The sequence below is a fragment of the Falco rusticolus genome, chromosome 6, assembly GCF_015220075.1.
Source record: "Falco rusticolus isolate bFalRus1 chromosome 6, bFalRus1.pri, whole genome shotgun sequence".
Taxonomy (NCBI): domain Eukaryota; kingdom Metazoa; phylum Chordata; class Aves; order Falconiformes; family Falconidae; genus Falco; species Falco rusticolus.
Genome location: NC_051192.1, coordinates 8,156,276 through 8,172,383, shown reverse-complemented (window position 1 = coordinate 8,172,383; position 16,108 = coordinate 8,156,276). Strand labels below are relative to the sequence as shown.

The window sequence follows — 16,108 nt, the reverse complement described above, 5'->3', positions numbered from 1 at the left end:
AAAGCTTCATTGTCTGAATTTTATTGTAACATTGTATTCCTATGCAAATGCTTGCATACATATATAAAGTAGAGAACAGATACTTAATGACAGCTGCAATTAACATACTGTATTTTACGGGTTCAGGACAAGCACCAACTAAAGAAAAAGTATATTATTGAGCTCTGGGGTGATCATGATAAGCATACAACTACATGGTCTTAGGTATAATTATACTTCCTTAAAGTCTGCTAATCTGCAATAAATTCTCATTTTAAATTCAATGTGGAACTGGGTCTAATTTCATTCCACTTCCCAAGTAACGGCCGGGACTGAAACTGGCATAGATTGTACACTGCTTCCCTTTCATTGACCACAGAGGTGTTGATTTATGATATGTCATAGGAGATGCAATCTCTAGTTTTACACCATTTGGAATAACACGTTTTCAAGATTGATATCGACTGAGAAGTCTGACGTGCTCTAAGAACGAAGAGTGTGAGGAAGAAAGGATAGTATCTGCCCCACCGAATTCCGATTGGTGTTATCTTATTCCGTGCTTCTAAGAAATAAAAAATAGCGCGGTAGTATATTCTGCTAAATGAAAACAAAGAAACACCTGGAAGTTCCCTTCATGTTACTGAACACTGAATCACGATGCTCATTATTATTACAGACAGCCAATATGGCTTGTTTTACATAATTACTTATAGTGTGAGCATACAAACATATCTATGCATCTTCTCCTAACATCATAATAAATGTCCCAATTTAGGCGATTAAAATTTATAAAATTAGATGCTAAAATTCTTCTAAAAGTGTCAATTTGTGTTCAGTTCAGAGTCCTGCTGGGTTGCCTCAGAAGCACTGGTGCTGGTGTACTGCCTCTGCATCACATCAATAAACCTGGTTTTGGTAAGAATTGCTAAGGGCATATTGTGGATCCTCACAGTGCTGCTGCCTTGATAAACTAGGGTTGCAGGAGCAAGATGCCCTTGCTGTCCAAAGGCAAAATGCACCAAGTAAAGTATCTGTCATAGTGACAATTACAAATGTGCACGGAGATGGGCAGATTTCAAATGGGATTTTAAAAAGAATGTAGCAAGAACAAGGCAACAAAAGGAACAGGACATCGTAAGCAGCAGGTCACATCTTGTGGGAGAATTTCTGGACTGATAATTTGAAAAACTGCTTCTAGGTCAACTGAAAAAGGAGCATAGTACATGCATGTCCTTAGACAACTAGTTAGCTAACAAAACATAAATTAGAGCTACGAGGGAATGACAATTTTGCTACGAAAAACTTTCCGTTAATCTTCAGAGGCTGTGTTAAAAACTTTGACTTCCCAAATCAGTATGGGATTATTTTGGCAGAAATAGAAACGGGTTTTTTTCTGCGTTTTTCTGTGGAAAGCACAGTTGTCGGTGATAAAAATCTTCAGTCTTGTGGAAAACAGGGGGCATAATTAGATGTAATGTACATTGAAAATGACTAAATAGGAGCAGGGAACACAAAGTTAACTGCTGTGGCGTTGACTGGCATCTTGAACTTCGGGACTGGCAGTCCTGTAGCGAAGTGCGCTATTCTTCCACACCCACATAAAGAAATGCAATTCACTGAATTCCACCTGCAAATACCAGCCATGGAGGACGTTTATTCTTTTAGTTTTCCCACTAGTTCATCTAAGAAACAAGTCTGTGAACTTTACATGACTTCCTGCTATGATAGAAAGTATTATGTTTTTTTCACTTTAAAACAATCAGTTGTTTTTAATTAATCAATGCAATTAAACATAACTACTGGTTAAAATGTCCCATCAGCCAAAGTGCATTCCTTTTAAAATACAACAGCAGTCCAGTATCCTGAACATTTGAAAACATTCCTGACCTTTTCGTGTGGGTAGAATAAGCCTGTGTGTTTCGAGCGGAAAGGGGAGAAGCACGTACATTGTTAGCTGATTGGTGTGGGCAGGTAACTCAGAGGAAATGTCAAATCTATGTCCATCAGGAATTTACCTAGCTTCTTCAGACTTCTTTGTGCATGTGCTGACTTCATGTTCTGTGCAGATTTTATAACTATATTTAACATGCATTTTGCACGATGTGCATATAATATTCTCTGTGTATGGTGTACGCACATATGAATATTTGTCCTTAATAATTACCCAGGAAGCTGTGCTTCTAACTAAATTTGATCTTTATCACCCTGTTCAGCAAGTTTCCAGAGGAATTTTTTATCTTTACTACTCTTAACTTTGCTTCCTAAGCAAATTAAATAAAGCAGCCAGGTGTGATGTGTCTCCCTGTCACTGCATAGTGTCTTTTGAACTAACTGGGAAATTCCAGCAATTTAACAGAGGGCAAATAGTATCCTATGTACTCCTAGCCATTTCATGGAAATGGATGCATAGGTAAAGACGACACCAGAGAGTATTATGTGCTGTTTGAAAAACTGCAGCGTACATTTCACTCATCAACAAATCTGCATGTTAGAGGAAATATTTCTGCCCTAGCATGGAGAAGCTTCAGCTGGAGTTTGCGCCTTGCTGAACTCCAAGGAGTCTAATTATGAGCTCCAAGTCTGTAAGAAACCAGGTATCTCATCAGTCTCACAGTTCTTGGAACGACTTTCATTATGTCATAATGTTGTACCGAAAACTGTACAAAATGTTTCAGCCACTGATGTTACAGTGGACTATTTATAGGATTTTTTTTTGGTTTTTTTCTTTCTTTATCATGCCCTTGCCTTACATGCAGCAAATAAAGCAGACATCTAATATACTGCTCACCTTCAAAGCATGATGGAAGGTATGCTGGAAGTTCTATGATCTAACCAGAACTGGGTGCTGCAGTTCTGCGTGAACTGAGCTTTACATCCATATGAAATACATTTGCAAATTGTTGTGTTGAGATTGACTTGTTTTGGAAGTGGGATGAAGTGCAATTACATTGTTCAGTGCACCTTCATGAAACCTGATTTTTTAAAGATACCCACGCTCAGGACTTTTCCTCATAAAAGGGGTCTGTTTCAAGAAATATCTCTCAGTTTAAATAATTTGGAGGAAGGGTTATTTAAGAGGTCTGAATGTTGCAACAACATGAAAAAACGTCTTCTGCTACTTCATCGTACTTAGAAAAAAATAGTTTCAGTCAGGAGTAAGTTTGAGAGGTAAAAATTTCTTGAAGTCAGCAGTAACTGAAACCAGGAAATTACAAAGGAAATGCCTAAGCTGTCATAACTCTTTGAGTTCATCGGTAGAATCTCTGTATTAAAGACTCATACATTGCTTGCTCTAGATACCTTGAGGGTCTTGGCTGCTCTTGCAATTTCCAGTCTGTCAGAAGAACAGGTTTTCTACTGCTGGAAGTAACGACAGAATCTCAGAAGTGTTTAACGTTACTTTTTCGTGATGTCATGGAACAGCGTGAAGTTACAGACTATGGGTACGGCTTCTCAAGCAACACCGTGTCTTCTGTTACGTTAGCCACACTGTTCATCAAAGTTACTGCGATTTCACTACACAGACTGGTTTTGGCCCTTCAAAAGCCTTCTGGAGTCACACACATCCCTCACGCGTTTTACTCTGCCAACGATCCAATGTTAATTTTACCACGTCCTCACCTCACGACCACTGCACGGCATTAGCCGAGGCCCCTCCGCTGCACTTTCCTTCATTCCCTAATGCCGTTGATGTTGGAAGCCCCGCAGCCCTTGTGGGCCACCAAACTGGAGGCCTGGCATCCTCCCTGCCAGAACCAGCGTCTCCTGCGTTCGGTGTGGCCGGCACCTGTGCTCCTGAGGAGCTATTCCGCCGCAACCCTTGGCTTTACCTCACGGGAAACACATGGCAGCTGTCCTTCAAGGAAATTATATTGTAACCCCTCTCGTTCTGCCCGGGTGTAGCTCGCTCACAAGGCGGGTGGAGGCCGGCGCCTGGTGAAGCCATGCTGCCCCTGCCCCGCCGCCCCCCGAGGGCAGACACCTCCCGCGCAGCCCGCGGGGCTCTGCCCCTCCTGAGGCGCCGCTGCCTGCAGCGCCCCGCGCGGGGCTCCAGCGGGCCGGGCTCGGGCACGGCGCCGGCCTGCCCGCTGGGTCCGAGGGAGCCGGGGCAGCTCCGGGCCGCCTGAGGCACGAGTGCCGCCGCGGCCGCCCCGCCTCGGGGCCGCCCCGCCTCGGGGCCGCCCCGCCGGGCAGCCGCCGCCTGGGGCGAGTCCCGGCGGCAGCGTGCGGGCCGCCGGCCGCCTCTGCGCGGAGCAGCCAGTAAGGGGCGCTGGGCGGCGGGTTTGGCGTGCGGCGGAGCGGGCTGCGGATCACCTGCGGCAGCGGGGGGGCCGGGGAGCTCCGCCTCCCCCTCCTCCCCCGGTTAATCGCATCCCCCTCCTCCCGTGGCAGGCACCGGCGGCGAGGCGGCTGGGCAGAGCTGTCAGCCTGCTGCAGGCGTACGGGCGCCCGCACCCCGCCGGCAGGGAGGGCCGGGCTGGGGCTGCCGGCCCCGCCGCCCTCGCATTTGCCCCAGCCCGGTGTCGGCGCGGCCGTGAGCCGCCTGCCGCCGCCTCCCCGCGGGGAACCGCCGCCGCCCGCCCGGGCACCGGGAGCAGCGCCCGGGAGCAGGAGACAGAGGGGGAGCCATGGCCGAGGGGGGCGAGGGCGAGGACGAGATCCAGTTCCTGCGAACTGTAAGCGCCGGGCTTGCCTCCCCACCTCCGCGCGGCGTGGGGCAGCGGCCGGGGCCGTGCGGGAGGAGCGGGGCGGCTGGCGGCGCCCGGACCCTGCCCCTGCCCTGAGCTGCGGGCGGCGGGCACCCGGGCGCCGCGGGGGGGGGTGTCCTGCCCGGGAGGGTGCAGCGGGCCCCGCCGCTCCGGGGCGCTCCTGTCAGGGCGGGTGCGGAGCCCCCAGCCCTTTCCCTCTCCACCGGGCAGCACCCGCGGGGGCCGTAACTCCCCGCCGGGCGCGGGGCTGAGGCGCGGGCAGGGCGCTCCCGCCGCCTCCCGCAGGTACCTCCGCGCTGCCGCCCCCCGCCCGTGCGCTCGCCTACTGCGGATCCTAACCCAGCAGCCCTCCCAGCCTAAAAGCTGCAATCACACTCTTGCAAAAATAGAATTAAAAAAAAACCCAACCAACCCAATCACCTCTCCCACCCCACCCCCTCTCTACCAAGCTTCCCACTAACTTGCAGGCGTTCTGGCTGAACACAGATTAATAACGTGTGGGTTATCTTTTTTTTTTTTTTTTTTTTTTTGTGTGTGTGTGTGAGCATCCTTCCTTTACTTCTGTTTTCTTCAGTCCAAAGCATGTGAAGGCACTGGAGTGTTAGTTTCTTCCTTCCGTTTAATTAATACATCAGAACTGCTGCATTTTATGCTCATCTGGATTATTTTTCTTCAAGCCATGCTTTTTATTTACCTCCTGGGCCATCTCCCAAGTGCTGTTTCCATGCACAACCCTAGCAAGTTTTGCAGATGGGCATATTTGAGTGGTGGTGTACGCGAGCCCTATCACAGTTGGAGGAAAAATTGCTGAGGCATTTGTTAAGTGGAGCTAAACCCACGGGTAAAGCTCAGCTTGCTTTTTATTTAGTGCAGTCGGGTTTAGAAAACATTTCTGATCAGTGTCTTGTAAGAAAATACATTGGCAAAGGAGGGGAAAGCAAGCCACGCAGTCTACGTGAAGCATACTCATATGCTGTGTGCAGAATCGTGAATCCCAGGTTGCGGTCATCTTATGTTTATTTCAATCAGTAACTGTAAAATAACATATACATGCTGTTATTCTTTTTTTTATTATTATTATTATTGATTGATTGAGGATTCTTAGAAAATCTGGCTTTATGGGGAATACAGCTGTTATGCAACGCTGGCATGAAGATCGTCAACTTTTTTCCCCTCGGCGTTCTGTGACTTCTATTGTAGTGTTGCCTAACACCTAAAGACCAAACAGATGGATGCTTCTTTGAAAGATAATTTGTCATTTCGATTTACGCGAGTTTTATTATTAGTACTTCTCACTGGTAAACATTTTTGGAGGACTTGTACAACGACAGTCTTCCTGCAGGTTTGCATGTTTAAGCTTAGCTCATGGGAGGGCTGTTATCTGAATGCTTAATAGGGAGAGAGAAGCAGTGAGCATGCTAATGGTGCTCAGCACATCTACGGTAACGTTAAACTACAGCATCTGACAGCAGCAGCATGTTATGTAAAGCAGCACTCACGATAAAATGTGTCAGGCTTTGTACAGATCTGGCCAGCCCAGCCTTAGAAGATACTCTAAAACTTCCTAGAATGTTGTGGTGGTGATAAAATGACCTTGAATGTGGTAAACTGAGGCATGAGGGGGAATGCTTTTTGTGTAGTGAAATAAAAAAGGCCTGAAAAACATCCTTTCCTTGTGAAGTTGTGAATCTCTGATGTTTAGCAGTATGTTAGTGATTTTTACTCCTCTTTTCCTTCCGCTTTGTCAAAGTTTTTGAACATGACTTGGAAAAGTCAGTTGCTTTAAGACATATAATTGATGTAGACTTCCTTTCATCTATTCTTAGAAAACTTGGATTAGTATTCTCTAAAGCTATCAGATGTGGGTAACTTTCTGAATGACATTGATAGAAAGCACTGGAAATTGGATATTACCTGGTAATCGCTGCGGTTTCTCTTCTGGATATTTTTTTTTTTAAAACGGTAGTTAGGGACAGACGAATTCATAAATGGCTTGGTAGATAAAATAGAACTTTTCAAAGAACACCTTATGCAAGTGAAAAAGCTTTCCATGCTTTGAATACCTTAATGATGACATCTGTAGGCCTGCTAGATGGAAACAGTGCTCTTCGTTTTTTCTTCTCTTCACAGGACCTGATAAACTTTCTGAAATTTTGGGTTCTCTTTTTGGTGTTTCAAAATTACCGTACCATCTTTAGAGTACGCCCTGGCATGTAAACACAATATTTTTTTTTTTTAATGTTTAAAGAGAAATATGAGATTTTATTAAATAAAGAAAATAGTCTTTCTTTGCATCAAGCTACCGAACAGCATTTGTACTTGCCATCTAGATGTTGACCGGTAATATCCATTTCCCTTCTTCTTCATGCAGTCCTGTTTGCCTAATGACTCCTCTTCTTAATTTGCTGGTTTTATTCTAATTTTTTGATAAGGTGGCATCATGTATTTCCTCCTACAGATTTTGCTGCTAGGATGGATTCCTGTTTCTTTTGGGAACAATTTGAGTTTGATATGGCACTTCTGAGAAGGGAATGTAACCTGTTGCCGCCCGGCACTTCTGGAAGCATCGGTTTTTATGTTGTTTGAGCTAACTTCAGACAGACTGGAATCCAGCTCTGTGCTGGTCAGTTCTCAGGGAAATCTTCTATGGTCCTGGGAACGACGTGCTTCTCCACACAGACAGGGGTCTCTTCCTCGTTACTTTGCTGAATACTCCAGCTGGAGATGACCTTGTGATATGTGTAGCCTTTTTTGGGCTTGGAAGTACCTTCTCCTGACTTTTCCCACTGAATGCGCACACATTGTGCAAGAGAAGTGAAGAGGTGCGAGTGCCCTGCTCTAGCTTTTATTAGTTGTGCTCTGGGGAGGACTTTTTCCCTGTAAAGGATTGCTTTCTTTTTTTAACTAGGAGAAAGGAGAAACGTGTGCAAAACACTTACATTGTTTAGTCTTTACAGTCAAGAATCTGAAACTTTTATAGTTAATACGGAAATGACCTGGTTAGTGTGGTTTCTTTGGTTGGGTTTTGTTTGTTTTTTTAGGATGTGTAAATTGACCAGAGTGAAAATAATTCAGAGTTCCAGGAGAGAACAGAAAATGTTTTTGCCTAATGCACCTGTGCAAGGATTGTTTTTTGTGCAGCAGAACCCCCCTAAGGGAAGGCTTTTGTGTGGAGTGGGTGGTAAGCTGATGAGAGGATTAAAACAATTGCAGTACTTCACCAAAATACTGCCTATGAATATCCCTTCTGTCGGTTTAAGGTGTCCTGAATTTTGGGAGCACTATGTACCTAAGAGTGGTGAGAAATGTGTAATGTAGCTGTTTGATCTTGTGGTGTTCCTGATGCCAGTACGGATAGTTTTCTGGAGTTGTGGAGGTTCTTAAATTAGAGGCAAGTCATCTTTTCTACGTTTGTGGTAGCAGACACCACCAGAACACACCAAGTAAGGCTGACAGGGTTATGGTCTTTCTCGACTGTCTTCTGAGGCAGTGAAGACTACCAAGCCTGTCAGGAACCAGAAGCATAATCAGTGTGAGCAGCACATTTTCCCCAGGTCTGTTGGAGTCGTCTTCTCCTTTTCATCTCTTCCCCTTTTTTTCTTTTTAAGGTTGGAACGCTGATGTTAGACCGTGTGCTCTCTTCTAATGCTTTTTTCTTTTTTCTTTTTTTTTTTTTCTTCATGTGTTTGATCGGCAACTTGCAGTAAAATAGGATCTTTTGCTTGTGTGAACATACTCTGTGCTGCCTTATTTGCTACATGGACTTGATTGTTCTGAGTGTGACTGTCAGAGAGAAGTGTAAGACTACTTTCCAACACTGGAAAAGGGCTTTTAAATGAAGTTAAACATTATTTAAGATTCATGTTTGACATGCAAAAGATTTTATTCACTCAGTGCTGGGATTTAATATTTCAGATTATAAAAGAATGGAGTCTATGGCAGAGAATTTTTCTGCATTCTGAAATGAACAATGTAAGGTGGTCACATTTCAAGGGCAGGAATCCTGTAATCCCAGAGTCACTTCAGTTCCAGATATTCTTCATTACGGCAGCATTTAAACAATGAATGTCACTTTAAATCTGACTAAAAATCATATGCTTAGATGCTATCCTGAATGAAGATTCTGTGGAATCAGAGGACACAAAAGGAACCTGGAAAAACAAGGTTAGAAGATTATTGTAAAATAAGTAACTAAACATGAGAAGAATTGTTATGTGAATCTCTTGGTGAAATAGAATTTATTTGTTGGTTTTTTTGTTGTTAAATCCCTCGATGCTTTTCATATGCTGCTTATCTTTAAAGGGGTCTCTCAAAATATGTTAGATTCTGGTAGCTGCAGTCATCAAACATAAAAACACAGCTGCCAGAATGCACTGAAGAAAATGCTCAAAAGCAATCTTGGATATTAGAAGCAATTTTAGAAGGAAAGAACACTGAAAAACACTTTGGTTAGCCTTTTTTTTTTTTTTAATGTTAAAAAGTATTTCTCGTACCTGTCAGTATGTGACTTCTGAAGATTCACAAGGTACTGGCATGAGAGACCACTGTTTAACAGCTCATGTGAGGGATGGCGTGGCTGAGATTGCAGCATTTGTACCTTCCCCTCTAAGGCACTGCACTGCAGTACAGATACCGAATATGATCTCAAATTCTATTTTGGAATTGAGCTGGACAGGCTGTTTGTAGTGAACAGGTTTTAGCTAGGACATGCAGTCTGCTTTTTATTTGGGAATTGTGTGAAAATTTTCTATATGAATTTTTTGATTCCAAAATTGTTTGACAAACATTTTATATGACCATTCAGGTGATATTACTGGATAAGATCAGCTGTCTAGTCTGTGTACTGTCTGGTCCAGTCTTCTGCATCTGGAAGTTGCCTGAATCGGATGTGTGAGCAGGAGGCTGAGGAAGCTCTGTAGCAAACGGTTGGTCCACCAGGGAAGTTATTTGCTCTGTGAATTGGTTGACTGATGTTCTGAGAGCCAGAGAGCTGCTCTTCCTTCAGTATCTGAAGATGCTTTGATGCACCGTGCTTTTCAGTGTCCTGAAGTGGGAGGAAAGTCTATTGCAGGAACTTAAGCTGTGGGCAGATGGTAAAGAGACGATTCCAGTTAATTTCTGACCCAAGATTTAGAATGGTCCTAAGAGCTCTGTCTGCCTTTCACTTCTTGATCTGAATGCTATATTATGACAGCATATTGTAAAGGTGGTTATCCTCTTATATAGTGGTGTGGAAAGTGCACAGGTTGATTCTAATTCAGGAAAGTACACCAGTCTTTCTGGCCTGCAAATAGGGGTGTGTATTTCTCTGAATCAAGATAAAAGATTGGAAACCATCTGTGTGGGGAAATACTGACAGTGGGCTGCATCCAGGAAGTATCTGAATTACACTGAAAATGCAAAAACCTTTTTATTCTGATTTTTATACTTACAGGTGCTTCATGTTAAAACTCTGAGTTAGTTTTGTTTTTCTTAATTAATTAAATTAAACGTTTTGTTTAAATTTCCTGAATTGTCTGAAGAAGTAGGCTTGGCTTTGTGGAGAATGGCAAAAGAAAACTCAGAAACCGTGTATGTATTCCTATACTTCCTAATAAAACTTCAGTGACACAAATTTGTCTGTTTGGCATCATGGTACTAGTACAGAAATAAACATTGGACTGTAAAATGAACACATTTTATCAGGGTAAATGAAAGAATTGTAACTTTCTCTTACTGTGGTTGTTGCAGTTTTAGTTGTGATTGATGGAACACGTCAGCAATGTGTTTTCTATATTGTGGCTATCTAAATTTTTTTTTTTTCTTAATTTGTGCACAAAAAGAGTAGTTATTCATTAGCAAATAGTTCCTTGCAAGTGCTATACAGAAGTCTCATGGAATGGAGTTCTGCTTCATTGTCATACATATGTACCACACATTTGTGGCTGTATCTTAAGTGTTGGTAAGAATAGCTAAAATAAATACATTAGTCAAAGCAATGGTTTTTGTTTTTTTTTTTATAGTACCATTTCTAAAAAATATTTGGGTTTTGCATATGTAAGTTTTAATGGGCCTCATGGCCACCCCTGTGGAGCACTGTTCAACGTCTTGGGAGTGAAACTCTGATCCCTGTGAAGGCAGAGCTATTGATTTCAGTGTAACCAGGATTTCATATCCAGCCTTTGTTTGCAGGCAGAATGGCTAGGAGTGTGCATATAATAGTTGTTCCTGTGTAAATGCAGGTTTGTTTCTGAAAACTGCTAAAAAACTCTATGGGAAGATTCAGTCTTCTGGTTGGATTTGCTCCTAGCTCTGATACTGTTAGATTCTCGTTATGGCTTACGTCCTGAATCCATTAGCTCATCACTTCTGGGAAATTAAGCTCTATGAATTTTTGGAGATGGCTGTCCCTTTCATGGTACTGATGTAGAAATAAAATTGCAGCAATTCTCTGCTTGTATTTTATATTGGAGAGGGGCTTGCTTTTTTACCGATCATCAATGAGAATTTTGCAATTGATTGCAGGTGGACACAGTTCCTCAGAAGAATAAATTCTCCAGACAAGTAATTTCTAAGGTTGAAAGAGTAATGTTTTCCTGTTGATACCATTCAGACTTCATCTCTGAACAAAAGTGGTCCCCTCTTTTGTGAGGGAAGTCCTGTATCTCTTAAGTGAGAACTTCTTATTGACATATAAAACTACCAGAAGCCGAGTTCTGCCTTGATTGAGCTACTTGGTTTGAATTTTCTGCTAGAGCATTAGGAGAACAGAGGAAGTAGCTAATAAAGTACATGATCAGAGCACCCTAATTTTCTTTTATTTTGTCCAAATTCATCCATATGTGCTACACAAGTAACTGTTTCATTTGGTCTGACTTTTCCTTTCTTGGTATGTACTTGCATTCATAACATCAGTTCTTGAAGTAATATTAATGTTACTCTGAAGGAGGAGGAAGAGGGGTATGATTTTTCTCAAGAACAAGAAAGGGAAAAAAAACCCTAACCACCAAAACCTGAACTAGTAAAATGACCGGAAAAGTAAGTGCCAGGGCAGACTTTGCCCTACTGTCTTGTCAGTGCTTTTTCTTATTTGATTAAAAGTTTAACAGACAGCTTTATAAAATGTGGTAAATAAAATGAGGAAACCTTAAGCGCAACGTATTTTCTTCTAATGAAAGCTGACATGTGAATTCTGTTACTTTGTCCTTCAGACAGCTTGAAAACACCCATTTTAAACCTGAGCTGCGGTCAGGTGAAAGCGAGAACAGAGCACTCTAATTATTGACACAGTTACACCCTGGGATTCCTCCCAATAGCAAAGGAAGGATAGCCTGGCATAATTTTCTGTCTCCCGTCTGTATTCTGCTGAAGACGTACGCTATGTTTTGCAAGTGCATGGCACTTACGCCATGCCTGGCTGTGTTGTCTATCCCACTCTGGAATGGAAGGCTTCTCGAAGAGGCAGCCTGATGCATCTCAGTAATTGAGAAAAGGCAAAAAGGAACTAGTTCAGATGACAGTTCAAGCCTCTTAAAGGCAACCACAGCAACGCAGAGCTCACTGCAATGCTCTGCGCCCATCAGGGGCACAGCAGTGATATTTCTTTGTTCTCTATTGTAACAAATAGAGCACCTGAGGGCAGCCCCTGCCTGCAGCAGCAGCGCAGTGAAGGTCACCCCAGTTTCCTAACAAAGACTAGCAGGAACTCCCATGTGCTTTTCCTGCAGTGTAGTTTTATGCTGTGCTCCCTTGTTAATAGGCGTGAGATTCATTAACTAGTTATGTATTTACTTACGAAAGAACTCTTGCTTTTCTTTGTCATTTTTTACATAATAATGGTGGTGTAACTTGTCAGGTGAAGGGTTTACACTCTTCATATATGTTGCTATGTCTAGATTCTGATGATACGTTACTCAGCTGTAGATTTGAACAAATGTATATTTGAGGCGTGTACTGCAATTCAGCAGAAGCTTTGCTTAGCTTAGCTTTTCAGAAGTGCTTAATAAAACCAAACTGGTACCTATGTGCCTACTGTTTGGCAAGTGAAAGATGTGACAGGTAAGGTGACATAATATGAGCTATATTCACTTATTTGATAGTCACAATTTCTGTTTAAATGTAATGCTGTAATGGTCAGCTTTACAGTAATACTGTGTTGAGAGGAGCATTCACACCAGCAGCTGCATTAAATTTTAAATAAAAAGATGGGTTCACTCTTTTAGTGTTGGGATGTACTTCAATGTTTATCAGTCAGGAATGACTTCCTTCTAATTACTACTGCTTGATGAAAATTGGAAATCTAATATTACCTAGTAATGCAGTAGACTTCCCAGAGGGACTTTGGCAAAATTTGATGAGGTATCACTCTGAAAGGCGCATGGATCAGTTAATTTTTAACATGGAAGACGTTTTAGTGCAGGACAGTTTCTTTGTTGATTTGGTTTCATTCATATTCTAAACACTATAGGACCACAAAGAAGGAGTAATAAGATCACTACATTTTATGAGGCAGCTTCCCAGAGGATTTCAGAGTAATTAGTGCTATACAACAACTTATGTCTGTTACCTGATTGTTTTTTACTCGACTGTGGGAAATAATACCTGATGGATATTAGTTGGCAGAACCAAATGCTGAACACTGGCATGTTTTGCTTCTCTGCGGCTTGTGAAAACTCTGGAATCCTGCTGTGAAAACTGAGTGCACTGAATGTGAAGAATATCCCTGCTTAAATCCTTTTTTCGGAGGAACAATGGGAGGAAGCAACACAAAATTTTCATTGGCTGCCTGTGAGTTTACCTGGGGATTGCCAGACAGTGGAGTTATATTAGTGGAATCAAGCCAGAAATGGCTGTCTCTTATACCTGTATTTTTTCCTTGCAGGGCAGGCAGAGCTGGAAAACATGACTGCCTGGGCTCTGTGTGGGGTGTATTCTTTCATAAAAGAAAAATGGTGAAAGAGGAAGGTATATTCCTTTGCTGATTATGCCAGCTAATTTCCCTTGGTGTATGAGCATCTTCCATTCCTGTGATGGCCAAGTAGAATTCCTTATACAGGAATTTAGGTGGGGGAATGAATGGATTTTAAAGAGTGTTCAAAGTAATCCTGGGTAATTGGGTAGATCTGCTTAAGGCTTAGTGAACTACTGGATACGTGGATGCATTTGTTACAGAAAATGGGAACTAGGAAAACTCTCCAAACCAGACGATGGTTTAGAAAGCCGACACTGGCTTATTGCCGTGCTGGGTGCATGGGGGACCTTCCCTCCTGACACGCACACCGAGTTTCTGGAGGGTATACGCGATATACAGTGGAGAACTTGCGTGCCCACAGGACGCTGCATGTTCGTTTTCATTCGCACACAGGACTGGTTGCGCGTTTCTGGCTCCCATGGCAGGTCAGTGCGCCCTCAGCGAGCGCTGCTGACGGCTGTTACCAGCCACGCGCGCTCCCCAAGCGGGGCTTTACCCTCCTTCGGGGTGGGGGGAGCTATTGGAGTTGGGGGTCCAGATCTGCCATTACCACAGTTGCCTTTGTCCTACTTCCAACGGATTTTCTGTGGATCACAACAGTTTATCGGCGTGTCTCCTCTGGCGGCCAGAACTCTTCCACTTGGAGGCTTCTTTCTGTGTAATTTCCATAAGGGTGTTCTCCTTATCTGCTCTTTGTTTCCCAAGGTTGACTCCCTTGATTATAGAAATCCTTTCATCCATCAGTTTTGATGACCTGAGTGGGTGGGTCAGCTTGACAGGAACTTTGTGCACTTACTCTTGTTTAACATGTAGTTAAACACTAAATCAGAGTTTGGTAATTCAGGAGTTTAGGCAACACAGTTACTGATAATTGATCCTCACTGTGGGTCAGGAATGTAGCCATACTGATAAATTTTAAAATCACTTACGGTGTGTTTGTTTTCTAGTTGTAAAGCAGAATAATTTCTATAACTTATATAGAATATAATATATTATAAGCAGAAGCTTGCTAGGCGCAAGCTAGATGATTAAACCTCTGTGTACGGCCACATGACCTTCATCCTGAAGCAGTCTTTGATAAAGTATTTGGTTTCAATGATGACAGCAGCCACCTAAATATCTGTAGCCCTACAACAGTCATGAGAATGCTGTGTGATTCTAGCACTGAGGGCTAGACTGAAAATAAGCGTCAATCATGTGACTTCATATTTCTATTTTCTGCGTTTACAAAGTAGATTTTGCAATGCTAATGCATAGGCAGTTACGTGCACTTATGCAGCCTTGTTGCAAGTACCAGGGAGATCGAATGCATATCCACTTTTCCATGCAACAGAAAAGTAAACCCCCCAAAATTCACAATGTGTTGTGGGGAAAGACTTAGTAAAAATAAAATGGGGATGGAGAAAACATGTCTTCTGGTGTTACAAGTAATTTAATAGCCCTTCATTGCTAAAGAGTTGGATTAACCTTCTTTTTTAAAAGCTTGTATTAAATAAATCTTGGGTTGGGGTTTTTCTTCTGCCTAAGTTGACACAGAAGGCAAAGACTTGTTTCAGGATTTGACACATACCGGTAGACAGCTGAAGGAACCACACTCATGCAGATGTGAAATGGTTCATTCATGAAAACTATCATGGCAAGTGTGGCTGAAGAGATCTAACTCTCCTAATAAAGGAACTGATTGAGATGAGTCTGTAAATAACACTATGAATTCTCAGGACCAGAAATGTTAGATAACATTGCTGAAGTGTGATTGAGGCAAAGAATCCATGGAGCAGTACCATCACATTTAAACACAGTGCTGGAATAGTATGGATAACAGGGGTAAGAGTTGTATTTATTGGTGTGTACGCAAGAAGTCTTGATTAATTTCTTGTAGTCTTGGAATTATGTAGCAAGTCCTTCAGAAGAGCTTATGAGCAAAAAAGCACTAGTCTGGTATTTAGTAATTGCAGGAGGGTGATAGCTGCATAGGTCAGTGCAGAAAACTTCTTAAATGTCATGGGTGTTCCATCACTGTTGACTGAATTTCTGTAGGGTGCGCTTATGAAGTAATGATTCACTTACCAAGATGTTCTTGAGCAGGTCTTAGCATGATAGTCTGACTGCTTGTTCAAGTATGCCAGCCATTATTTGCTCTCTAATCACTTTTAATATGTCTGATACAGTGAATATGAATTTTAAAAGTTACTATTATTGATACTGGTGTTTTGATGGAAGAAGACTCTTAAAGTTTGCAAAAAGAAAGGATTGCAAAAGAAATCATCGTGAAGGCCTGATCTCCATTTTGAGCTGACCAGGTCTTGTAGAAACATCCTGTAAGTTTTGTTTTGGTATGAGAAAGCTCCTGAAATCCTGTTGAAGAAATGCTGTTGCACGAATAGTACTTCCAATGTTATGTCTCCAGGTCCATTTCTGAAATCTGTCAGCAGCATCTCGTACAAGAAGAGTACTGTATTTATGCTGTATG

The 16,108-nt window shown here is 42.6% G+C and overlaps 1 protein-coding gene across 11 annotated transcripts in view; it reads left to right on the top strand.

Annotated features, from left to right (window-relative positions):
• Positions 1-4,384: 4,384 nt before the first annotated feature.
• The window catches only part of RYR2 (ryanodine receptor 2), a 434,536-nt gene continuing 422,812 nt past the window's right edge, over positions 4,385-16,108 (top strand). For all 11 annotated transcript variants that reach the window (XM_037391531.1, XM_037391524.1, XM_037391528.1 and 8 more), the window contains exon 1: positions 4,385-4,655. In XM_037391531.1, coding sequence (XP_037247428.1) covers positions 4,608-4,655 — 48 coding nt within the window. In that variant the 5' untranslated portion in view covers positions 4,385-4,607. The remainder of the gene's footprint in view (positions 4,656-16,108) is intronic.